The 26,869-nt window shown below is 42.3% G+C and overlaps 2 protein-coding genes across 6 annotated transcripts in view; one reads left to right on the top strand and one right to left on the bottom strand.

Annotated features, from left to right (window-relative positions):
• RPRD1B (regulation of nuclear pre-mRNA domain containing 1B) overlaps window positions 1–2,598 on the bottom strand; it is a 99,682-nt gene extending 97,084 nt beyond the window's left edge. For 3 of the 4 annotated variants that reach the window (XM_055373500.2, XM_055373498.2, XM_055373499.2), the window contains exon 1: window positions 1,992–2,142. In XM_055373500.2, the coding sequence (XP_055229475.1) occupies window positions 1,992–2,142 (151 nt within the window). Of the gene's footprint in view, window positions 1–1,991 lie in introns of all 4 variants that reach the window. The other variant, XM_004062125.4, reaches the window with a different exon arrangement.
• The window catches only part of TTI1 (TELO2 interacting protein 1), a 50,631-nt gene continuing 26,160 nt past the window's right edge, over window positions 2,399–26,869 (top strand). Inside the window, exons 1-3 of one of the 2 annotated variants that reach the window (XM_019016913.4) lie at window positions 2,625–2,685; window positions 16,946–17,085; window positions 22,202–24,544. In XM_019016913.4, the coding sequence (XP_018872458.3) occupies window positions 22,243–24,544 (2,302 nt within the window). In that variant the 5' untranslated portion in view covers window positions 2,625–2,685; window positions 16,946–17,085; window positions 22,202–22,242. Of the gene's footprint in view, window positions 2,686–16,945; window positions 17,086–22,201; window positions 24,545–26,869 lie in introns of both variants that reach the window. The other variant, XM_004062126.4, reaches the window with a different exon arrangement.

The following is a 26,869-nucleotide window of genomic DNA, read 5'->3' as shown; positions in this document are numbered from 1 at the left end:
TCAAGAAAGTGTCACAAAAGAAGTGACAATTGGCCAGGCGTGGTGGCTCACACCTGTAATACCAGCACTTTGGGAGGCCAAGGCAGGGGCATCACAAGGTCAGGAGATCGAGACCATCCTAGCTAACACAGTGAAACCCCATCTCTACTAAAAATACAAAAAATTAGCTGGGTGTGGTGGCAGGCCCCTGTATTTCCAGCTACTCGGGAGGCTGAGGCAGGAGAATGGCATGAACCCGGGAGGTGGAGCTTGCAGTGAGCTGAGATCGCACCACTGCACTTCAGCCTGGGCGACAGAGCGAGACCCCCATCTCAAAAAAAAAAAAAAAAAATGACACCTGAGATGGACTTTAAGTGCCTCTTGAGGTCCCACCCAATAGAATTCTGTACAGTGGCAATTCACATTTCAGCACACTCTACAAATAATTTCTGAATGGCACAGTGGGGTACATGAAGAAGGCCCCATAAACTCCAGGCTCTACCTCTTCCCGGAACTGCCCGCAGGGCTGAGGGGATCCCTATCTCAGTACAGTATGCGATATTTGGGGGGGTCCCTGCTAAAGGGCTAGAACTGGGTCTCCTGAAAAAAATCATGGATTTTGGTGTTTGCCAGCCTGTTGTAGTCTGAGCCTGTTCAGTTCGAAAGCCTTGAAAATACCACTTAGCCACTTCAGTTTCCTCACCTGTAGAGCAGGACATCTGTGGTGTCCCCAACTCACAGATAGTATAGAACACTTGTAAAGCCACTTCGCTATAAAGGCCTACCACATATAGGGTGTCTGGAGCAGCTCTGAGCTTCATTTCTTCAGTCTTCCATTATGAAACTCATCCGGGAGTGTAGGTGCCCATCTTTCCCCACCAGACTGTAAGCAACTTGAAGGTAAAGACCATGCCTCACAGTGAGTAATCAAGTCTCATCTCACCATAATCTGCTGAATGCCTACACTGTGCCTCACCCCATGCTAAATGTTCATTTGGATTATCCCGTTTACTCCTCACCACGAGATGAGTCTCAGTTTTTCCTCTTCTGCAAAGTTCCTACTTCATAGGGCTCCGAGAATTTTTTTTAATGGCAATGTATGTAAAGATATCAGTACTGCACTTCGCATGTAATAAAGACATAGTAAATATCAGTTATCCATTCTGTAGATAAGGAAATTAAGGCACAGACAGGTTAAGTTGCTGGGGTCAGTAAGGCGGCAAAGTCAGGCTTAAATTCTAGGCAGTTGGCAGAGGCAACATGCTGCAAGCGTCCAAGCCAGTGCCTGGCACATAACAGAATGAGTTCAATGAATGTCTGTCAGAACCTGAGCAGGGCCTGAAATCAATGACAACTGCATGAGAGAGGAGAGGACAGGAGAGGTAAGGTCTGGGTGGGGTGGCCCCTTAACCTAAGATGGGAGAGACTACCTACTTCACAGGGCTGTTCTAAGGACTGAGTGCGAGGATATACACAAAGGTCTTAGTATAGTGACTGGTATGAAGTAAAGGCTTTGTAAGGGGTAGCTATCCTTGCCTCCCTCTTACAGATGAGAAAACGGAGACACAGGGAGATGAAGAAACTCTCCCAGTATTATTCAGCTGGCAAATAGCTGAGCCAGGACTCGATCTGCAGAGTCTGACTCCGGAGCCCACTGGCTTTTACTCCAAATACCCAGCACTGGGCCCGACATGCTAGGGCCAGTACGGCAGTGAATGCAGCCGAGATAATAACAGCCACAAATGTCAGGGGGAAACTGAAGGGAAAATGGCTTGATGAACTAGAAGTCTGGACACCTGAGTCCCAGTCCGTGGACCCTCAGGCAAGTACCTTAAACCTTCCCGGGCCTCAGTTTCCTTCTTCGAGAAATGGGGCTAACTTTGTCTCCTATCTCAGAAGCTCGATGAGGCCTGGAAAGCAAGGCTCAATGAAGAGGCTTAGAGGGGCCTAGGTTGTAGGTGGGCGAGAGGACAATCCGGGGACCGTCCAGGGGGTGGGGAGTCGGTGTTTACCTTTGCGGAGCTCGCGGTGCCACACGGAGACGATGGGTCCCGCGTGCTTGCGGTGGTGGATGAGCCAAAGGGACAGGGTCTGCACGCTCTGCTGAGAGTTGCTCAGCTCGGAGAGCTTCTTCTCCAGCGCCGACTCAGAGAAGGAGGACATGGTGGCGGCAGTGAGGCCCGGCAGCGAGCGGCCTGGGCCGCCCAGTGCGGCGGGAAGAGCGACGGCACGAGGCCGGGGCCTCACCTGACAGCCTGCGGGACTTTTTACCGACTGACAGACTGCCAGGGGTGCGAGGAGGGGGAGGGGATGGGTCTCCGCAGTAACAGCCGCCCGCGCCGCCGCCACAAGATGGCCACCCGACCTCTCACCCTGCCGCGAGAGCGGGGTCAAAGGGCAAGGGCCGGAGCACAGGGGCACCGAGAGGCGTCGGAGCTCTAGAAAACCGTCCCTTTGGAGGCGGCGGCCGCTCTGAACCTCGCGCAGAGCACTTCGAAGGAGACAGAGCGAGGCAAGGAGAGTAGTTCCCCGGGCCCCCGGAAAAAGCTTTGACCGCTCGAGCCTGCACACAGGCGCAGTTGATCTCGCCGGAACCCTTTTCCCGCTCCCTCGGAACCTTTCTGGCGCGATACGGCGCGCTACTTAGCACGTCACTTCCGGCGAGGCAGAGGAGGCGGGAGAGTGAGAGAAAGGTTGGAAGACGAGGTAAGGGAAGAGTGGCGGGAACCAGAGGGAGCCCAGCAGCTGGGACCCTGTAGAGGGGTATCCTGAGGGGACATTGAGGCTGAGAGATCATGATCTGGGTATGGGAGGGGGATTTCCTTTCTAATCTGGCGGGCCCCAGGCCGCATCTTTCCTCCATATGTGTTCGGCTCTCTGGCTGTCCCCCAAAACACTTAGTTTTGGTTCTTCCAAGGCACCCACGTGCCCTTTTCGCGCCTCCACGCCCTGGCGCTCGTTCTCTCTCCGAAAGTGACATCCCCTTTCTCACCTGGTGAGCTCCTACTCAGCCTCCCGGAGCACCCTTTAATGTCCTATTTTGACCTTTTAGTCTGTAACAGCGCCGTCATGAAACACACATTTGGGCTCTCGGCTCTTAAGTGGGTTCTCACTCAGGGTATTATTACATGCTGCTTTTGCCTTCTGCGGGTCCAGTTGACTTTTTCGAACTTAAGTGAGGTGTTAACTTTAGGGAAAAGGTGGAGGGAACTAACTTAGCCTTCCCAATGTGTCTGTTGACCTCATGTTGAGACACACTGTTTGAGGCCTGGCACAACGGCTCTTGCTTGTAATCCCAACCCTTTGGGAGGCCGAGGCGAGAGGATAGCTTGAGGACTGGAGTTCAATACCAGCCTGGGTAACAGCGAAAATTAGCCAGGCATGGTGACGCTCACCTGCAGTTCCAGCTACGCGAGAGGATACCTTGAGCCCAGGAGTTAGAGGTTACAGTGAGCTATGATCGTGCCACTGCACTCCAGCCTGGGCGACGGAGCGAGACTCTTCTCTGAGACAAAAGAAAACACTATCTGAGACTCTAAACCTTGACCCTATTTTTTTTTTAAGTTTTAAATCCCAGTTATCAAAGCAGCAGAGAAATTTTGTTTTTCTTACTGCCACGGGGGTGATGGTAGGGAGTTAAGTTATAGACATAAGAGGGTTTTAAAATTTCCTGATCGTGGTATAACTTCCTAGTTGTGGGCAGACTCTAGTTTAGGAGACGTTCTTCTAGTTGTTGCCTGCTTTTGCTCTTATTGCACTGTATTGCAGTTCTTTGCTTACATGCTTTTACCCCTCCTCCAGACTAGAATCATAATCATAGCTAACATAGTGAGAGGTTACTATGTGCTAGACACAATTCCCACACAGTAACTCATTTAATCCTCACAACAAAGCTGTGAGGTATTATATTATCCCCCTTTGAACAGCGTAGGAAACAGGCTCAGAGAGGTTAAGTGACCTACCCAAGATCACATTACTAAGACTTGAGGGAAGGGGCTGCAACTTAGCCATCTTTTTGGCCCCAGTTCCTGATTTATCAAGTGAGTTAGTGTAAAAGAGGTGAGTAACCTAAAATCATACAGTGAGTATCTAGTCATAACTGAGGGCTTTTGTGTCGAAATCTAGATCATCTTTCCATATTAATAACACTGTCATATGCTGAGCACTTTTATACCAAGTCACTGTCTATTAAGCACATTACATACTTTTTAAATTTAATTCTTACATCAGTCTTAGGAGTTGAAATTATTACAATCACTATTTGATAGACGAGAAAATGTAAAGCATGGTTAAGTACCCTATGTACTTGGACATAGTTAGGAAATAGCAGAGCCAGGAGTCAAATTAGGGTTATCTTATGTCTGATCCCAAATTCTTGACTCCGGAACCAATAGTTTATTCATTCATTCAGAAAATAATTTTTCAGCACCTATGGACAAGCACTCTTCTAAGCTAACAGACAAAATCTATGTCCTCGGGAACTTACTTTCTGCTGAGAAAGATAGAAAAACAAACATGCAAGTTTAGAATAAGTCAGAAAGTGGTAAGTAACTTCAATAAAAATCAAGGAGATAAGGAGGATAAGGAATGTATATGTGTAGGTGGGTAGTCTTTTACTTATGCTTCTCAGAGAAGGCCTCATTGATAAGATGTGATTTGAGAGACAAGCCATATGCCATTGTTCCAGGAAGAGGGAAAACCAAGTTTATACCATTGTTGGCATTTTGGAGCAACAGCAGAGAGGACAATAAAGCTGGAGTGGTATGAACTAGAAGGGTGGCTGGAAATTAGTTCAGAAAAGTACGAAGGGACTGCATCACATGGTGACTTGTAGGCAATAGTATGGACTTTAGATGTTACTCTGAATGAAATGAAGTCCATTGGGCAGTTTTGCACAAAGAAGGAGCATTGTGGCTGTTAGGTAGAAAATAAGACAGTAAGAGTGCAAAGGTAGAAGCGGGAAGGACCAGTTTGGCAGCTGTTGTAGTAACCCTGGTGAAAGGATAACTCAAACCAGGATGGTATCTGTGGAAGTGGTAAGAAAGAGACAGTTCTGCGGATATTTTAGAGGAAGAGGTAACAGGATCCGCTGATAGATTGGATATGGGGTGTGAAAGACATATGAGAGTTGAGATAGCTCCAAGGGTTTTGGCCTAAGCAACTATAAGAATAGCGCTTCCATTTACTGAATTACAGAAAAGAGGGGTTTGGAGAGTAAGAGCAAGCGTTTGTATTTGTACATGTCCATTTGGAAATGCCTATCTGAGTATAGATGTCTAAGGGGCAGTTGGGTTTATGGGTCTGGAATTCAAGGAAGAGCGATCTGGGTTAGAGATAAAAATGTGAGAGTCATAACGGAATAAGGTGTAAAAAGAGACTTGAGTCCTAGGATTCTTCAACATATAGAGGTCTGAAAGGTGAGGATGATATGATTATGTGATTTTTCTTCTTAAGCTTGTTAATAGCTTGTTAGTATTAACAACTCTAATTGATTTTCAAATATTGAGCCAGTCTTGCATCTCTGAAATATACCCCACTTTATCATGGGGTGTGTGTGTGTGTGTGTGTGTGTGTGTGTGTTTTACATACTGCTGAATTTCCTAATATTTTCTTTAGGATTTTTGCATCTATACTCATGAGAGAAATTGGTCTCTAGATTTTTTTAATTTTTGTATTGCCTTTGGTTTGGTATCAGGATAATACTGGCTTCATAAAATGGATTGGAAAGTGTTTCTTCTTTTTCTAGAAGAGTATGTGCAGAATTGGTGTTAATTCTTCATTAAATGTTTGGTGGAATTCTCCAATGAAACCATCTTGGTTTGGAGATTCCCTCCACTCCCTGCTTCCCTCCCTCCCTCCCTCCTCCTTCCTCCCTCCTCCCTCCCTCCCTTCCTTCCCTTCTTCCTTTTTTTCTGGAGTTTTTAAGTGACAAATTCAGTTTATTTAAAAGTTATAAAGCTGTTAAAATAATCTCTTTCATATTGTGGTTGTGTTTTTTGAGGAATTAACCACTTCATCAAAGTTGTCAAATTTATATGGGTAAAGCTATTTGTGGTATTCCCTGTCTTTGTTTTCTGTTGCTTATAACAGAATACCTGAAACTGGGTAATTTATAAAGAAAAAGGATGTATTTCTTACAGTTATGGAGTGAGAAATCCAAGGTCACGGGGCCACGTCGGGTAAAAAACTTTCTTGCTGGTGGGGACTCTGCAGAGTCCCAAGGCAGAGCAGGATATCACAGGGCCAGGGGGCTGAGTGTGCTAGCTGAGGTCTGTTTTGCTCTTATAAAGCCACCAGTTCCCATGATAACCCATTAATCCATTTATGAGGGCTTATAAAGACTCCACTTCTCAATACATTGGGAATTAAATTTCAACATGAGTTTTGGAAGGGACAGATATTCAAACCATAGCATTCCCATATTACCCTTTGATGTCTGCAGGGTCTGTAGTACTGTCCCGTTTCATTACTGATATTGGAAATTTCCAGTATCAGTGTCTCGTCTCTTCTCTCTCCTCTCTCTTTCTCTCTCTCTCTCTCTTGCTCACTCACTCCCTTGTCAATCTTGCTAGAAGTTTGTCAATTTTATTGACCTTTTCAAAGAACCAGTTATTTTTTCATTGACTTTCTCTGTTTTCTGTTTTCAATTTTGTCAATTTCTGCTCTTTATTATTTCTTCTGCTTGCTTTATTTTGCTCTACTTTGTCTAGGTTCTTGTGGTAGGAGTTTATCTTTTTTGTTTGAGACTTTTCCCCTTTTCTAATATATGACTTAGTACTATTAATTTACATCTCAGCATGGCTATAGCTGTATCCACAGATTTTGGTGTGTCATATTTTCATTTTCATTCATTTCCCTGTTTTTTTTCTAATTTCCCTTAAGGTTTCCTCTCTGTTCCGTGGATTATTTAGAAACATGTTGTTTAGTTTCCAAGTATTTGGAGATTTTCCTGTTATCTCTGTGTTAGTGATTTCAAGCTTGATTTCATTGTGGCTGGGGAATGTCACTCTGTATGATTTCAGTTCTTTTAAATTTGTTGAGGTTTGTTTTATGGCAGGATAATCATCTGTCTTATGTTCTATGAGCACTTGAAAAGAATGTGGGCCAGGCACTGTAGCTCATGCCTGTAATCTTAACACTTTGGGAGGTCAAGGCAGGAGGATCACTTGAGCCTAGGAGTTCAAGAACAGCCTGGGCAACATGGCGAAACTCGGTCTTTAAAAAATACAAAAATTAGCTGGGCATAGTGGCATGCACCTGGAGTCCCAGCCACTCAGAACGCTGAGGTGGGAGGATTGCTTGAGCTCAGGAAATTGAGGCTGCAGTGAGCCATCATCAAGCCACTGCACTGCAGCCTGAGCAATAGAGTGAGATCCTGTCTAAAAAAACAAATAACAACAACAAAAGAATGTGTAGTCTGCTATTGTAGGATGGAGTGTTCTATAAATGTCATAGATCCTGTTGGTTGATGGTGGTGGTTTTTCTATATCCTTGTGGGTTTTTGGTCTAGTTATCCTATCCATTGTTGAGAGAGGAATATTGAAGTCACCACCATCTATTGTGAATTTGTTTCTCCTTTTAGTTTTATCCATTTTTGTTTCACACATTTTGCAGCATATACATTTTAAGATTGCAGTATGTTCTTAGTAGATATACCTGTTATTCATTGTACTCTGTCTCTGGTAATTTTTTTTCTTTTGCTCTGAAGTCTACTTTATCTGGTGCTAATATAGCTACTTCTACTTTCCTTTGATTAATGCTTACATGATAGTATATTTTTCCATCCTTTGATTTTCAATCAGCCTCTATAATTCTGCATAGTGAGTTTCTTATAGACAGCATGTAGTTAGATCATGTTTTTAAATCCACTCCGCCAATCTCAATCTTTTAATTGATGTATTCAGACCTTTTATGCTTAATACAATTATAGTTGACCCTCTATATTCATGGGTTCCGTCTCTGTAGATGCAGTCAACTGTGGATTGAAAATACAGTAGACCCTTGAACAACATAGATTTGAACTGCGGCCATCTATTTATATGCAGATTTTCTTTCCCTTCTGCCAACCCACCTCCTCAGCCTACTCAAGGTGAAGACAAAGATGAAGACAGACCTGTGTAATGATCTACTTCCACTTAATGAATAGTAATTGTGATTTTCTTTTCTTTCTTTCTTTTTATTTATTTATTTTTTTTTGAGATGGAGCCTTGCTCTGTCAGCCAGGCTAGAGTGCAATGGTACGATCTTGGCTCACTGCAACCTCTGCCTCCCGGGTTCAAGTGATTCTCCCACCTCAGCCTCTTGTAGCTGGGATTACAGGCACCTGCCATCATGCCTGGCTAATTTTTGTATTTTTGTAGAGACGGGGTTTCACCATGTTGGCCAGCCTGGTCTTGAACTCCTGACCTCAGGTGATCCACCCACCTCAGCCTCCCAAAGTGCTGGGATGCAGGCGTGAGCCACTGGGCCCAGCCTGTGATTTTCTTAATAACATTTTCTTTTCTGTAGCTTGTTTTATTGTAAGAACACAGCATATAATACATACAGCATAAAAAATTTATGTTAAACAACTGTTTATGTTATCAGTAAGGTTTCCAGTCAACAGTAGGCTGTCAATAGTTAAGTTTTTGGGGAGTCAAAATTTATAGAGATTTTTTGACTGCTCGAGGGGGTTGGCACTCCTAACCCCCACATTGTTCAAGGGTCAACTGTATTTGAAAAAAATAAAAAGTAAAAGATAACAATACAACAATAAAAATAATACAGAGTTAAAAACAATATAGTGTAACAACTGTTTACATAACATTTACATTGTGTTAGGTGTTGTAATAATCTAGAGTTGATTTAAAATATATGGGAGGATATGCATGGGTTATATGCAAATACTACACTATTTTCTGTAAGGGACTTCAACATCCTCTGATTTTGGTATCCATGGAAGTCTTGGAACCAGTCCCTGGTGAATACCGAGAGATGACTATATTTTGTTTCTTTCTGTTTATTCTCTTTTTCATTTATCTGCTTTCTTTTTGTAGCCTTCCTGTGGGTTACTTGAATGTTTTTTAGAATTCCATGTGATTTATCTATGATGTTTCTGAGTGTATCTCTTTGTATGTAGCCCTTTTAGTGGTCCCTCTAGGTATTACATTGTGTGTACATAACTTACCTTTACCTAGCAAAGTATAGAAACTTTATTTCCTTTTATGTCTCTTTACTCTGCCCATTTGTCATATAAATGTCTTAAACATTTTCTCTACATACATTTAGAACCATGTCAGATGGCATTACAATTTTTGCTTCAACTGTCAAACATAGTTTTGAAAACTCAAGAGGATGAGGAAAGCCCGTTGCATTTACACATATTTTTGTATGCCATGTTCTTTCTTCCCCCTTAATGTTCCAGGATTTCTTATCATTTTCTTTCTGTTTAGAGAACTTTCTTTAGCCATTCTTTTACAGTAAGTCGGCTGGTGACAAATTCTCTTTGTTTTCCTTCTTCTCAGAAGTCTTGATTTCCACTTCATTCCTGATGCACATTTTTTGCTGGGTATATGGTTCTGCGTTGACTGTTTGTTTGTTTCAGCACCTGAAAATTATTGTGTAACTTCTTTCTGGCCTACATGGTTTCTGATGAGATTGTCATTAGAATTGTTTTCTCCCGTCTGGGCATGGTGGCTCACACTGTAATCCCAGCATTTTGGGAGGCTAAGGTGGGTGGATCACTTGAGGCCAGGAGTTTGAGACCAGCCTGGCCAACATGGTGAAACCTACCTCTACTAAAACTACAAAAATTAGCCGGGAGTGCTGGTGCCCACCTGTAATCCCAGGTACTTGAGAGGCTGAGGCAGGAGAATCATTTGAACCTGGCAGGCGGAGGTTGCTGTGAATGGATTTGGCGCCATTTCACTCCAGCCTGGGTGACAGAATGATACTCTGTCTCAAAACAAAAAATTGTTTCTTCCCTGTAGACAAGGTATAATTTTTCTCTGGATGCTTTCAATATTTTTTGTTGTTAGTTTTCAGAAATTAAATTATGAAGAGTCTTGGGATAAATTTCTTTGGGGTTCACTCAGCTTCTTGATATATAGATTTATGTCTTTGCCAACTTTGTGGCGTTTTCAGCCATTATTTCTTTTGAGTACTTTTTCAGCCTGCCCTCTTCGTCCCACAGGTTCCCTGAAGCTCTGTTTATATATTTTTCAGTAGTTTTTTCTCTATTGTTCAGATTGGGTAATTTCTATTGTTCCATCTTCCAGCTCACAGATTTTTTTCTTCCCTCCATTCTGCTGTTGAGCCCGTCCACTGAAGTTTTTCTTTGTTACTGAAATTTTCAGTTCTAAAATTTTCACTTGTTTCTTTATATCTTCTTTTTCTTTTTCGAGGCTTTCTATTCCTTCATTTGTTTGAAGTATATTCATAATTGCTTATCGATACATTTTAATCGTGCTGTTTTAATGTCTTCATTAGATAATTCTGACATCTTTGTCTCTTTGTCATCTTGGTGTTGACATGTGTTGATTGTCTTTTTTTCTTTTTCTTTTTTTTTTGAGATGGAGTGTCGCTCTTGTTGCCCAGGCTGGAGTGCCATGCCACAATCTCTGCTCACTGCAACCTCCACTTTCTGAGTTCAAGTGATTCTCCTGCCTCAGCCTCCCAAGTAGCTGGGATTACAGGCACACGCCACCATACCTGGCTAATTTCTATATTTTTAGTAGAGATAGGGTTTCACCATGTTGGCCAGGCTGGTCTTGAACTCCTGACCTCAGGTGATCTACCAGCCACAGCCTTCCAAAGTGCTCGGGTTACAGGTGTGAGCCACCATGGCATACCGATTGTCTTTTTTCATTCAGTCTGAGCTCCTCCTGGTTCCTGGTATGAGTGGTTTTTATATTGAGATTCGGACATTTCTGTATAATGTTCTGAGACATCTGTTGAGGCTCTTTTGTCTGTTTAGGCTGTTTAGTCTAATGTTTAGACTAAACAATCTCTGACACCATTCCTGGTAGGAGAAGGGGGTCCGTACCTCATCACTGCCAGGTGGAGGTAGAAGTCCAAGTTCCTCACTCAGCCTCCATTGACACCCAAGAAAAAGGTCTCCCCACTACTGCTGAGTGGAGGTGTACTGCTGGGTGGGTGTGGCAGTCCCAACTCCCCACTTGGTCTCTACTGACATTGGAGTGAGGTGGCATCATTACCACTGGGCAGTGGTGAAAGTCCTGACTAGGTCTCCTGTGATGCTACCTCATTACTGCCAAGTAGGAGTGGAAGTTTAGGCTCCCCGTGTGGTCTCCACTGACACTGGGGCTGGTGGGGGTGGAATGCCTGCTCCTACTTTGTCTTCCTTCACACCATCCCTGCAGGAGTGTTGAGGGTGCCTCATTACAGACTTATGAGAGTGGGAGTCTAGGCTCTGCAATCAGCCTTTGCCATTGTGGGTGGAAGCCGCCTTATTTTCTGCAGTGTTTGGCTGGAGTAGAGCGTTTGTTGTCCAAAAGTTTTTTGTCTTGCGAGAGTGCCCATTCCCCTACTCCTTTGGCTAGAGAGAGCAGGTTTTTGTTGGGGTTTTTGTGTCTGTGCCCATTGGTGCTTCCAGGTTGCCAGCTTCTTCAGCTCCAGGACTTGGGTCTATGAGGCAGAAAGAAAACCCAGGGAACTCAGCACTGTGTCACTCCCCAGGTCCTGGGGTCCCTAACCAGTCTGCTTTCTTCTTGTATTTGCTTTATGTGTAATGTCCAGGGGTTTTAGTTATACTTAACAAAAAGAATAGGGAAATGTATGCCTACTCCATCTCCCGAGAAGCTTAAGTTTTCTATTTGTATTCATTTGTGTGTGTGAACAGAATTTTTGTTTATATTAATATTTATAAATAAGTAGAATATGCAAACATACTTTAGTTACCTGAAGAACTTACCCAGTTTCCAGTGCCAGGTCATAAATGGGGGGAGGGCAGGAGGTCGTTTGTATATATATTCTATGTACACCCTCTTCTAAGTTAAGAATCCCTTTTTTAGAAATGTACTGTCTAGCAAAAAAGGTCCTGTCTAGTGGAGGGAACAGGCACATAGTATTAGTGTAATACAAGGCACAGCTTCACATATTTTCTATAAGGGACAGCTGTAAACTAAGCATTATGTGAGCCTAGAGTAATTTCCGGAAATATGTATGGGAAGTCTCCTTGATTCCCCTCCTCCGCATGTTCTTCCTGTTCTGCAGTACACTTCTCTTACAGTGTTAGCCTCTCTGGTTAACACTGTATCTCTCTTCCCTTGTCAAGAATTTAGCACACTGTATGGCAAATAGTATATGCTAAGGAAACATTTCTAGATAGAGGGAAAGATGAGTAGCAATCAACAAAACTTCAGAATATGCTGAAGGGTTAATGTTTATCCAGCTTCTTTTACTTATTTATTAAGCAAACAGTGAGTGGGAACTGCTTGGCAGACACCAGCAGATGCTGGGGAAACCACAAGTAAAGCTGTAACACTATACCGTTCAGCTGGGAAGAGAAATAAACTCATCATTTTAACCCAAGATAGTAGTCCTCCAGTGTACTCTGAACACTGCAACCAGATGGATTATTGAACAAGAACCTATTTAATCATACGACTTGTTCTTCAGAAGGGAAAGCACATGGAGAATATATACAGTGCAAGGTTCCCACACCTCACTGGCCATGGGACTGACCTTGCAAAGTTTTAAAATTGTAGATTCCCAAGCATACCTGCTCCCCCACCACATTGATTCTGATTCCGTAGATCTGGTGTGGAGCCCAGGAATCTGTAGTTAAATTGTTCCTCCTTGATTCTGATAAACAGCCAGGTTGGGAACCTCTGGTATAGTGGAAAGAGTACATACAGCCTTTGGAGTCAGGCAGGCTTGAGATGAATCCCAAGTCTGACACCTGCTTGCTGTGTGGACATCACTGAACCTCTCTGAGCCTTGTGCTGCTCAGCTTGTGGATGAGGAATGCATTAAATACCTAGCACATTGCCTGATGTATGATGGGGGTTTTTTCAACAACAAAAGAAAAATGCTTTCCTCCTATTCAAGAACTTGTATTGGCGATTCTTACATCTGAACTCCTATCTCTGGGCTCTAAACCCAATCGTTCTTTCCATAAGCTAGTTATTCAAAGGTGGAAATTTTGGAGATTTTCTTATCCATAAGTTTATTTTATACTGAAGAAGATAAAATTCATGGAAATCACACAGCCAGGTACTGTAAGAGCCAGGGCTAGAACCCAGATCAGTCCTCCAGTGTACTCTGAACACTGCAACCAGATGGATTATTGAACAAGTACCTATTTCATCTTACGACTTGTTCTTCAGAAGGGAAAGCATGTATAGAGAGAATATATACGTGTTCCCTCTGTCCCAGTTCTGGAAATAGCCTAAAAGTGGGCTGGAGTACAACCAAATCTAGAACTATGATTACCCCATCAGAATGAATCTAGCAGGACCCTCCCAGTGTAGACGAGATCAACTACCTGTAGGAAAAACTCACCCCAAGAGAAGAAGAGCATGGCAGGTTTTATCTAGAATCCGATTCAGAATAGCTGATATCAGCACTCTACAAATGACAGAACCAGATCTTGCATTATGACCACTAATTCAACGAGCATTTATTGAATACCTACTCTGTGCCAAAAGCAATCTTAAGAAACCAGTCAAAAATCACTGATTCTAGTATTCTAGTGAAGGGAGAGAAACAGTAAACAAACAGGTAGATAATCTGGTTTGACAGCTGTTGTGAAGTGCTAAGGAAGAAAATTTTAAAGGCAAGGAAAGGAGATGAGGAGTAAGCATGGGTAGCAGTGTTAATAGGGGTGATCAGACCAGGCCTCGCTTGAGCAAAGCCCTGAAAGTGGTAAAGGAGCGAGCCCTGAGGACATGGGGGAGAGAACAGCAAGTGCAAAGGCCCTGACCAAATGATTTCATCTGAATGGATGTGTGAGGCCTGGCTCACCTGCCACAATGGCATCTCTGTCTCATCTCTGCCTTTATTAGGTGCTGTGACTTTTCTCCCTTCTGGCCTTTGCTTGTGACAGGTCTTGCACCTTCAGCAGCCTTCTCACATAGCCCAAAGTGTATAGTACCCCAGCTCAACACAGATCCTTCTCCCTCTTCCTTGTTCGTATTCATTCTGTTTCCAAATTCCTTTTGCACTTTTTTCCCTCCCTTTTTCACTTCTTGATTTTGTGATACAGTAAGTACCTTGGGATCTAAGTATCTGTAAAATATAACACCGTCTCCTGTACAGATTGTTCCATTTGTCTTCACCACCTTTACACCATGGCCCAGGGATCTTACTTATAGCCCACCCCTGTTACAAGGCAGGTAGAGGGGAGGGGAAGAGGCTTGCCAGGGGCAGTGATTCATTCATGCTGTCCAATCACAGATCTCATCTCCCACCTCTCCAGTGCCTACTTGCCAACTACTTTCCAGGACCACAGCGGAGGGCCACTAAACTAGAAAGGGATTAGGTGTCCATTAGCAGTCAAGAACTGTTTGCTCGTGCTTATGTTTATTCATGTTTATTCAGTCACTCTCTGAGCTCTGGATGGTTTTGTCTACTCATCCAGAGAATCCGTTTGTTCTGAATGCCTCATCCCAGTATAACTTTCTGGACCAGAATGCCCCTGTTGCTGTTGGTTATAAATATCAAACTTTGGTGCAGCACCACTCTAAGTAATCAGGGTTGCATTTTATAGGAATAGAATCTAGGATTCCTAAGGCTCTAAATCTCTAAAAAATTCTTTCTGTAATTGACATATTGTCACACAACTGTGATTTCATGGCCATCCCATAAAGCTATATGATTGCCTTTTATAGTCATGTCAAAGTAGCAGTGTGTTATGCCAAAGTAGCAATGTGTTATGCTGTCTTCCTTAGAGAAAGCTGGTTTATATATTTCTGAGCCTATAACCCAGTCTTTTGAAGATCTCTGATTGTGGTAAATCTTCATCTGTATAGTATTTCATAGAGAGAATGTACTACAGTTTATTTATCCATTCTACTACAGATAGGCATTGAGGTAGTTTTCATTTTAGGGTGATTGTGTATAGTAAATTCCAGAATACATCTTTTGATAAGCTTATATATACATTTCTATTGGGTATATATCAAAGAATGGAATTGCTAGATCATAGAGCATACATATATTCACCTTTGAAATAATAGATACTGCCAACGAGTTTTCCGTACTAGCTGCACTGATTTATACGCCCACCAGCATTGAATGAGAGTTTTAGTTGCTTTGTATCCTTGCCAGCACCTAGTATTTTCCCTTTTTTCAATTTAGCTCTTCTCATGGATGTGTAATGATATTTCATTGTGGTTTTAAATTGCATTTTCCTGACTAATGATATTTAAAGTCTTGTCATATGTTTATTGGCTATTTGGCTATCCTTTTTTGTGATATGTCTATTCAGGTCCTTTTTCATGTTTCTGTTAGGTTGTCTTTCCTTTTTTAAATGATTTTTTAAAAATCTTTTGTACATTATAGATATGAGTGTTTTGTCAGATATATAGCAAGTATCTTCTGTCACTTTATGAATTGCCTTTTCACTCTTTAGTAGTGTCTTTTGATGAAGAGAAGTTCTTAAATTTTAAGGTAGTTCAGTTTATCAGTTTTTTTCTTTTTGTGTCCTATTTAAGAAATCTTTGCCTACTCCAGGATCACAGAAATGTTCTTGTCTTTTTCCTTTGGAAAGCTTTATTGTTTTACATTTCACATTTAAATATGATGTGATGGAATCAAGATACATATATATATATATATATATATTTTTTTTTTCATATGAGTAGCCAAGTGACATAGCACCTTTAATTGAAAAGGCCATTCTTTTCACCCCTTCATTTTACTGTCATATTTGTCAGGTGTGTAGCTGGACTCTCTGTTCTATGTGTGGTCTATTTCTGAACTCTGTTCTGTTCATTTTTCTTTATGCCAAGTATACACTGTCCTTTAATTATTGTATCTTTATAGTAAACCTTGAAATCAGTTAGTATAAGTTCTGTAACTGCATTCTTATTTTCGAAGATTGTCTTTTCTATTTTGGGTCCTTTGCATTTCTCTATCAGTTTTAGACTCATCATATTTCTGCAGAAATCCTACTGGGATTTTGATTAGGATTATGCTGACTCTACCAATGGTACCAAATCCAGGGACAATTTTTGTCCTTGACAGGACATCTAGCAATGTCTGGAGACATTTTTGTTTGTTACACCTGGGTTGGTGCTACTAGCAGCAGACAGATGGATGGCCAAGATACAGAGGCCAAGGATGCTGCTAAATGCCCTGCAATGCACAAGACAGCCCTCCACCAACAAGTAATTATCCCACCCAAAATGTCAATAGTGCTGCTGTTGAGAAACTCTGCACAAATGTAATCGCTGTTTTAGTTGTACTTCAGACTTCTGTCTGCCATCTTACTTTTTGTTTTCAATTTGGCTCACTAGTTTTATTTCTTTTTTTTTGCATTTTTGCCCTTTTTTTGATTAATCAAAAATAGTATCCCATTTTTTACTACCCTGTAATCTTGTTAGGTAGCTATTCTTTTACAATTATCTTATAGCTTACTCTACAGATTTCAATATGCATTTAACATCTTGACATGTTATGGTCTAATACAGATTATTTTAACACTTCATTACACTACTAGACTCTTAGACACTTAACTCCTTCCCCCTCCCTACCTTTTGTGAATTATTCTTGTCTTGCATTTTAGTTTTATATATACACAAACTACAGAAGACATAATAGTTATTGTTTTGTACAGTTAATTTTTTTATATTTACCTATTTCATTTTCTTCATTCCCTCTTATAGTTCCATGCTTCTGTCTAGGTTTATTTTCTTACATTGTTTTTTCTTTTAGTGTTGCCCTGATAGCGATGAATTCCCTCAGGTTTTGTTTGTTGTAAATATCTGAATTTCACCCTTGTTTTTTTTTTTTTTTTTTTTAGACCTGCTTACTCTGTCACCGAGGCTAGAGTACAGTGGCACAATCACAGCTCACTGCAGCCTCAACCTCCCAGGCTCAATCGATCCTTCCAACTGAGCCTCCCTAGCAGCTGGGACTATAAGTGCACACCACCACACCTAGGTAATTTTTGTATTTTTTGTAGTGATGGAGTTTCGCCATGTTGCTTAGGTTGGTTTCAAACTCCTGGGCTCAAGTGATCCACCCACCGCAGCCTCTCAAAGTGCTGGAATTATAGGTGTGAGCCACCCATGCCCAGCCTTACCTTTTTATTGAAAGATGTTGCTTTTATAGGCTGTAAAATTCAAAGTTGGTTCCCTAGTCCATAGATTAAAAAAAAAAAAAATCAAAGTTGGGAGTTATTTTCTTTAGATAGCATTCTATTGACTCCTGGATTTTGTCATTTCTTTTGAGAAGTCAGCTGTCATTTTTATTGCTTCACTGCTTTTTAAGGTTTTCCTCTTTTTCTTTGTTTTTCAGCAGTTTGACTATGATGTCTGTGTGTTCTTTTCTTTGTATTGGCCAAATAATTGGGTTGCTGAGTTTCTTAAATCTGTGGGTTGATCTCTTTCATTTGTTTTGAACATTTTAGTATTGCTTCTGCTCTATGTTGTCTTCTGAGACTCATTTATTCACGTCTTTTATTCCACGTCTTTTATGTTCTTATCTGTGTTTACCATTCACTTTTCTAATTGAGTTTGAATATTTTTTATTGACCTATTTCCCAAATCATTAATCTTGTCTCCTGCTAAGTCCAATTTACTGTTAATATCTTATATTAAATTCTTAATTATAGATACTGTAGTTCTCAGTTCTAAAGTATCCATTTGATTTTTTTTATAGATTTCAGCCAATTCTGTGATAAAATTATTTATCCTTTCATTTACTTTGTTCTTTTCCTCTGTTTCTTGACTTTATTAATCTTGGTTATTTCAAAGTTCTTGACTACTAAATTTCAGTAATTGGGCCATCCATAGGTCTGCTTCTAATGTCTGTTTTTTCTCTTGATTACTAGCTGTGGGCATTTACCTCCACACATGCTTAAAAAACTTATTATATACCAAACATTATATAAAAGAATCATAGTGGCTGCATATATCTTCCACCATCAAGGTTTGCCCCTTTCTTCTGTTAATTAAATACTTCAGTCTAGTCTGACGTATTTCAGGGATTGGGCTGGGTCACTGCTGGGTTGCAATCCTGGTAAGCCCCAGACTTACTTTGGTTCATCCTTATTAGAGTATGGTCCTCCAGGGCTTTCAGTTGAAAGCCTAATAGGCTGTTTGTCTCCTTAGACATGAAAGCCTTTAGGAGGTTCACTTCTGCCCCTAAGATTTTCAGCTTAGTTATTTAGCCTACCACTACTTCACATCATTTCAAAATTGACTAAATGTCTTGAGGAAGACCCCAACCAAGTAAGTATTTCAAGTCCATCAAATCTCCAGTTTTGTTACCCCAGCTTTGAAGAATACCAAAATCTCTACTGGGTTGTCTCCAGCAGCAGCCTTCTTCCAGAAGTTCGGTATTTGGAGGTCCCTCAAGATTGCAGTTTTGTCTCTCCAGCCCCAGGTGACCATTGAAAGCATTGTGGTTTCTCTTTCCCCAGTGATAACCACACCCTAATCCCAAGCCCACGTCCAGGATCAACAAATGCACCAAAGGCTCGTGCGCACACACCAAAGGCGCACACACACACACACACAAGCTATTGATTGTTGATTCCCTCTGAACATTCTCAGTCTGTTAGTCCATCTAGTCCTTGTTGCTTCCACAAGTATTGGATGCTTTAAGAAATGATTTTTGTAATTTATTTGGCTTTTTCTAGTCATTGGCAGGAGTATTAGCCTGCCAAACCATACTATATCCTACTTGGAAGCAGAATCTGTACAGATGTTTTTGAGGGCTTGCCATGTGCCAGATGCGCTTCTAGGTATAGGATTGCCCTGCCCTCTCAGAGCCTCTAGTCTAAAGTAGGTAAAACAGACATATACACAAATAATACAGCATGCCAAATACTGTCATAGAGGTGTGTACAGGGGTAGGAAAAAGGAGACAAATGTGAACTAGCACCACCTGTTTAGAAAATCGCAAGTTTTATAAATTTTACATGATTGCAGGTTAGAGATCAAAGTGGTAGAATAATGAAAAATGAGGTTGGCAAGACAGGCAGAAGCCTGATGGTGAAGGGCCCTGTATGCCATGGTAATGCTTAGGTATAGCTTCTACCTAGAAGTATCTGCCCTTCATGCAGGATGGAGAGCAGTTTAAGAATTAAGCCTAGAGAATTGCGATCAGATTTTTCTTTTAGAAAGATTACTTAAGTGTCATTGTGAAATGTGAATTCGAGGAGGGCAAGAAACAAGCCAAAGGGCCAGAGAGGAAACTGTGAGAGTTGACCCAATATGAAACACATTGGTTATCATCATCAGCAGATTTGAAAGGTGTCAAAGGGGTGGAATTGATGAAATGTAGGGAATGTTGGGATTAAGAGAGGGTGAAAGAAAACAGATTCTAGGGTTTCTAGCTTGACTATAAATCACCAGGGGAATATGGCAGAAAGCGATGAGGTCAATGTTAGACATACTATGTATTCCCATTTCATTAGCTCTATTACGGTTTTTGTTATATAATCTGAGAATGTAGTTTAGGAACCACCACCCTGTCAGGGGGCGGACCCCAAGTTATCTTCTTGAAACTCCTACAGTGAAATAAGAGAGAGAGCCCTAGGCCATTGCCTTCGCCCTGGATTTTACAAGACACCCTCTGATTTTGTCCATTTTGTATACCAGGCTTCCATTTAAACATTGTATTTGAAGAAAATTCTCCATACTAAAAGAAAAAAAATTCCTCAGCAGTGTAAGTGTCTTCTTCTGGTGGGATATGTGGGTAATACCCTCTCTTGCATGTTGTTCTTCCATCTTGACAGAAGAACATCTTCAGTGGCATTTGGGGGCCACAATCCTTTATTTGCAGTAAGTAGGTGCTATTCCACTGTCTTCTAGCATCCATTGTTGCCAATGAGGAGTTCAAAGCCAGTTTCTTTTTCTTTTATTTGTTATTTGTCATTTCCTCCTCAAAGCATATGTCATTTTTCTCTTCATATTTAGAGTGAAGGAATTTTACCAGAATGTGGTCAGGGGTGTATCCTTCAAGGCTTTTCGGTCTCCAGATGAATCTTTGCAGCTAAGGGAAATGTTTCTCCTTTCAAATTCCCCCTTACATGCTGGTTCTTCCAGATCTGTCCTCCAAGTCTCACAGTTTGCGTCTCTGCATCCCTGCTTTGGGTAAGACAGGTCTACTTGATCTTCTAGGCCACTAATTGGGTTTCGGCAATTAACTGTCTTTTTAAAAATTTCATCAGTGGAGCTTTTTTGTGTGTGGAAAATTATGCTTTTAATTCTAAGAGACATCTTTGGTGTCATAATTGAACTTGGTCTTTTTATTATTATTATTATTAAAATTCTTATCTGCCTCTTTTTCTGGTTCTGTTAATCTAAGATTCACCACCTCAAGGAGTGCTCAAATGCTTTTTCTACCCATGACTGCTGGATCCCATTAAGCAGTTCTCTTCCTTTCCTACTTCTTGATCCAACTACCAGTATCTCAGGCAGGGAGGTGGCAAAGCAGCCTCTGGTTCATCAGTGTATGAGCCAGTGCACATGGGATGTCATTAGACCCCAGCCAAGCTTTGTGGCTGCCATGCATGGCATTTTTCTAGCCTGAGATAGGGAAGAGTCAAGCTTCTTCCCTTCTCTGGCTTCTTGGGGCCACAGAGAGCATGAGATACACCCCAACGAAGCCTCACAGTGACGAACAGTGCCCTTCCTCATAGGGTTCCAGGGAGGTCAGTAGACCAGACTCTCCAGCGTATCAGAGTCTCTCCATGGGGAAATTTGGCACCAGCTCTCTTTCTGGACTGAGCAGGCCTTGCTCACGGCTGCTAGCACGACTTGCCTGCCAATCTATAGCCACCGAGTTCGGGAGTGTTCATGGAATTGGGGGTAGACAGAAGCAGCACAAGCACTTTCTTATCATCTCTTCAAAAGCCCCCAACAAGTAGAGAAAAAAGAAAGACCACAAGACCACCAGACTTGATGATCTCTAAGCCTCCATCCAATGCCGACATTTTACAGTTATACACATTTATGGTCTCCAACTCAGCTCAGTCCTCAGTACCCTTGGGCCACACTTTTGTAAGTCTTCCCAGCATGCTCTCCTTCCCCAAAGGGAGTATTTGAGACTTTTATTTCTCTCCTCTAGTCCTCTGTTTATCCTTCTCCTTGTTCACTGTCAGCCCATGACTTTGAATTTCTCTTCACAAAAAAAAAGACAGACTCTCGGATATTGAGTTGCTCTTTGCTTTCCTGTAATCCTTTCTCCTTTGTCTGCTTGCCTGCTTGCCTGCCTGCTGTCCATCTTTCCATCCTGCTGGACTCTGTCTTCTCCTGTGTGTTCTGTGGTAGTGTGTGCTCCCAGTTTTCCCATCTCTCTGGGTACCCCCTTTTGCTTTATGTTGCTGTCAGTCTCACCCAGTTCTGATCCTTCTCCCATATTACAGGCTCCTGGGGGATCTTTTCAGTGCATAAAGTTGACCATATCACCCCTTACTTTAAACCTCTTAATGACAGGAACAGGCAAAACATGTCTGTAGTGATAGAAGTCATAAGAGTGGTTACCTCCAGGCAGGTGAAATAGGAATAAATTGCAAAAGGACATGAGGGAGCCTTCTAGGTTGTTGGAATTATTCTGTATCTTACTTTGGGAAGTGGTTACATTGTTCTATACATACACAAAAATTCACTGAGCTGTACATTAAGATAGTGCATTTTACCATATGTATACCTCAGTTTTAAAAAGATGAAACCTGAAGGTTTAAATCCAAACTCCTGAAGGTTAAAATCCGAACTCCTGAAAATAGTCCACAGATTCCTGTTCCTTCCTCCCTCAAGTCTTGCCTCGAGCATAATTTTCTTGTGAGACCCATCCTGGCTTCCTCAGGATATGACTTCCACACTCAGGACTGTAAGCTTAGGCCTGTCCTAATCCTGAAGAGACTTTATTGTAACTGTACATGTACTTCCCTCACTAGACAGGGGGCTCAGTTTCATTGCACCCCTAGTGCCTTGTGCAGTGGCTGGCACATAGACCCCAGGTTAATGTCTGTTGAATGAATGAATGCAAGTTCACTTCATACTTGCTTTGAACTTGACATTTTTACTGAACAGTTTCCTTCCTCCAGCCTGCAGGATGTTTCCGCAGTGAGGGGAAGGCTGCTGCACAATGGCAGTTTTTGATACTCCTGAGGAGGCCTTTGGTGTCTTACGTCCAGTCTGTGTTCAGCTCACAAAGACCCAGACAGTGGAGAATGTGGAGCATCTGCAGACACGACTACAAGCTGTGAGTGACAGTGCCCTTCAGGAACTTCAGCAGTACATCCTCTTCCCTCTGCGATTTACCCTGAAGACCCCAGGTCCCAAAAGAGAGCGTTTGATCCAGAGTGTGGTGGAATGCCTCACATTTGTCCTTTCTTCAACATGTGTGAAAGAACAGGAGCTTCTCCAGGAACTCTTTTCAGAACTCTCTGCTTGTCTGTATTCACCCAGCTCCCAAAAACCTGCGGCTGTGTCCGAGGAGTTGAAATTGGCTGTGATCCAGGGACTTAGCACATTAATGCACTCAGCTTATGGGGACATCATTCTGACTTTTTATGAGCCCTCCATTCTGCCACGTTTAGGATTTGCTGTATCTTTACTGTTAGGCCTTGCAGAACAGGAGAAATCAAAACAAATTAAAATTGCTGCCTTAAAATGTTTACAGGTTCTACTCTTGCAGTGTGATTGTCAGGACCATCCAAGATCATTGGATGAACTTGAACAAAAGCAGCTGGGGGATTTGTTTGCCTCTTTTTTACCTGGAATCTCAACTGCACTGACCAGGCTTATCACAGGAGACTTTAAACAAGGTCACAGCATTGTCGTATCTTCCCTAAAGATCTTTTACAAGACAGTGAGCTTCATTATGGCTGATGAACAGCTCAAAAGAATCTCAAAGGTCCAAGCAAAACCTGCAGTTGAGCACAGAGTAGCGGAGCTGATGGTTTACAGGGAAGCAGATTGGGTAAAAAAGACTGGCGACAAGTTGACTATCCTTATTAAAAAGATAATTGAGTGTGTTTCTGTTCACCCACACTGGAAGGTGAGACTGGAACTGGTAGAACTTGTGGAGGACCTTCTTTTGAAGTGCAGTCAATCATTGGTCGAATGTGCTGGTCCCCTTCTGAAGGCCTTAGTGGGACTAGTAAATGATGAGAGTCCTGAGGTCCAAGCCCAGTGCAATAAAGTTCTGAGACATTTTGCAGATCAAAAAGTAGTGGTGGGCAACAAAGCCCTCGCTGACATCTTGTCAGAAAGCCTGCATTCCCTTGCCACATCTCTTCCTCGCCTAATGAACTCCCAAGATGACCAGGGCAAATTCTCTACTCTTTCCTTGTTACTTGGTTATCTGAAACTCTTGGGCCCAAAAATAAACTTTGTCCTCAACTCTGTGGCCCATCTCCAGCGGCTTTCCAAAGCACTCATCCAAGTTCTAGAGCTAGACGTGGCTGACATCAAGATTGTTGAGGAGCGGCGTTGGAACTCTGATGATCTGAATGCTTCTCCAAAGACCTCAGCCACACAACCTTGGAACCACATCCAGAGGAGATATTTCCGCTTCTTCACTGATGAGAGAATCTTCATGCTCTTGAGGCAGGTTTGTCAGCTACTTGGTTATTATGGGAATCTTTATTTGCTTGTGGATCACTTTATGGAACTTTACCATCAATCTGTGGTTTACCGGAAGCAAGCTGCCATGGTCCTTAATGAACTGGTTACAGGGGCTGCTGGGCTGGAGGTCGAGGATCTTCACGAAAAACATATTAAAACAAACCCAGAGGAACTGAGAGAGATTGTGACATCTATACTTGAAGAATACACAAGTCAAGAAAATTGGTATTTGGTTACCTGTCTTGAAACTGAGGAAATGGGAGAGGAGCTGATGATGGAGCACCCAGGCCTCCAAGCCATCACGTCTGGTGAACACACCTGCCAAGTTACATCTTTTCTAGCCTTCTCAAAGCCAAGTCCCACTATTTGCTCCATGAACAGTAACATCTGGCAAATATGCATTCAGTTGGAAGGAATTGGCCAGTTTGCATATGCACTAGGAAAAGACTTCTGTTTGCTCTTGATGTCAGCCCTTTATCCAGTACTGGAGAAGGCTGGAGACCAAACCCTACTCATTAGTCAGGTGGCTACCAGCACCATGATGGACATTTGCCGTGCTTGTGGCTACGACTCCCTGCAGCACCTGATCAATCAAAATTCAGACTATTTAGTGAATGGGATCTCTTTAAATCTGCGTCATCTGGCTCTGCATCCTCATACCCCAAAGGTCCTGGAAGTCATGCTGCGGAACTCAGATGCTAACCTGCTTCCTTTGGTGGCAGATGTGGTTCAAGATGTCTTGGCCACCCTGGACCAATTTTACGATAAGAGAGCTGCTTCCTTTGTCAGTGTTCTGCATGCTCTGATGGCAGCATTAGGTACATTGAGAGCCCTTTTTAATGCTGATGTGTGGGGGACAGGACTCAATCTCCTAGTTTGCTTAGCCTCGTTTTTTGCATTGTTTGTGGTGATGCTATGGAGGACGTTTTAATCATTTTCTCTCCAGTCCCATAGGTTATGGTGGGGTTTCACTGTTTATCTTTTATACTTTCAGTAATCTCTACCATTTATTGAGCTCCTGCTCTATGCCAGGGTATAAACCCTGCAGAATAAATGTAAATATTATTTCTATTTTATAAATAAGAAAAACTAAGGGTCAGTGACATCCTACTTAGCCAGGGTCACACAATTAATAAATGATAAAATCAGGATTTATGACAGTTTTGTTCTTTCCAGTATAGCAAACTGCTTCTGATGATGCATAGCGTTAGCAGTATCTATGCTAATGAAGAACAGATATAACATGAATTATTCAGTCACATATTGTCTAGAACAGTACTAAGAGAAGTTTCTTTGATGATAGAAATAATCTTTATTCGTTCTATCCAGTACAGTTACCACTATACACATGTGGTTCGTGCACCTGAGGAACTGAATTCTATATTTTACTTAATTTTAATAGTCACATGTAGCTAGTGACTACCATACTGGACAGAGCAGGTCTAGAAACTTCCTTTTAACCTTTTAATTGTGTGAGTTGGTTTAAGTTTCTCTTCTTCCCATTGATCCTATTGGGTGCTTGCCGAAGATGTTAGCCACTATTAGAATGGCAAAATTGGCTGGGGGCGGTGGCTCATGCCTGTAATCCCAGCACTTTGGGAGGCCAAGGCAGGCGGATCAGGAGGTCAGGAGATCGAGACCATCCTGGCTAACACGGTGAAACCCCGTCTCTACTAAAAAATAAAAAAAAAAAAAATTAGCCAGACGTGGTGGCGGGCGCCTGTAGTCCCAGCTACTTGGGAAGCTGAAGCAGGAGAATGGCTTGAACCTGGGAAGCGGAGCTTGCAGTGAGCCAAGATCGCGCCACTGCACTCCAGCCTGGGCGACAGAGTGAGACTCTGTCTCAAAAAAAAAAAAAAAAAAGGAATGGCAAAATTTTGGACTTCAATTATAAGGAAAGGAATCCTTCAACTGGATAGTCAATCTTTCAATGAGAAAATAATAAGCTGTGTAGCTTGGGTCCCTTTTATTTAAAGAGCATATTTCCAGTATTTATCTCAGTACTGCTAATAGCCTCTGAGCAGGTGGAATGGTCACTGGCCTCATTTTGTCAGTTGAAAAAGCCAAGACCTTGTAAGAAACATTCTCATGGAAGGTAACTGGGGCAGGGACAGTGCACTGCCCTGTAGCTAATGCCATTTCCAGTGTTTGTTTATTCATACATGAGCATTCACGTTCAGCATAAATGTTCCTTTTTCATTCATTCATTCAAGAGTGCCTGCCATATGTCAGACACTGTGCTAAGTAATGAAGATAGAGCAGAGAAAAAGACGAATAAACTCATGGAACTTCCCTGCCACTGCAAGAGAGATGATAAACAAGTAAACAAATCATTAGACAAGCTCACGGCAGATTCTGATAAACACCGTGAAGGAAATAAACACCTCAATGTAACAGACACAGGCTCCTATAAGTTCAGTGGTCAGGGAGGGCCTCTCTGAGGAAGCAACACTAAAGCCAAAACCTGAAGGATGAGAAAGGCCCATCAACACATAGGGGGCTATCACATTTATTTTTAAGAACATTCAGGCCGGGTGCCGTGGCTCACGCCCGTAATCTCAACACTTTGGGAGGCTGAGGTGGGCGGATTGCTTGAGCCCAGGAGTCAAGACCAGCCTGGGCAACCTAGTGTGGCCTCGTCTCTACTAAAAATGGAAAAAAATTAGTTGGGAGTGGCGGTACATGCCTGTAATTCCAGCTACTTGGGAGGCAGAAGCAGAAGCATCACCTAAGCCCAGGGAGGTCAGGGCTGCAGTGAGCCATGATTGCACCACTGCACTCCAGCCTGGGTGACACAGGAAGACTGTCTCAAAAATAAAAATAAAAATAAAAATTCAGGTGGGAAGGCCCAGAAGGAGGAAGGGGCATGGGTCTTTGGAGAATGGAAAAGAGGCCTTTGTAGAGAGTGTTGCAAGATGAAGTTGGAAAGAAGGGCAAGGACAAATCCTGGTAGGGCCTTGAGGAGCAAGAGAAGGAGTTTGGATTTTATTTTGCAGCTACTTGGAAGCCTGTGTAGTGGGCTAGTCACTGGGGAGTCAGCCATGAATAAGACCCACTTAGGCCTGCCCTCGTGGAGCCCCTCATAGGACTGACTGGTTGCTTATGCAGACTAAGACTGGCTTCCATGGGCCAAATATATCCCA

The sequence above is a fragment of the Gorilla gorilla genome, chromosome 21 (assembly GCF_029281585.2).
Source record: "Gorilla gorilla gorilla isolate KB3781 chromosome 21, NHGRI_mGorGor1-v2.1_pri, whole genome shotgun sequence".
NCBI lineage: Eukaryota > Metazoa > Chordata > Mammalia > Primates > Hominidae > Gorilla > Gorilla gorilla.
The sequence above is the reverse complement of the archived record's forward strand: the minus strand, read 5'-3'. Positions and strand labels throughout refer to the sequence as shown.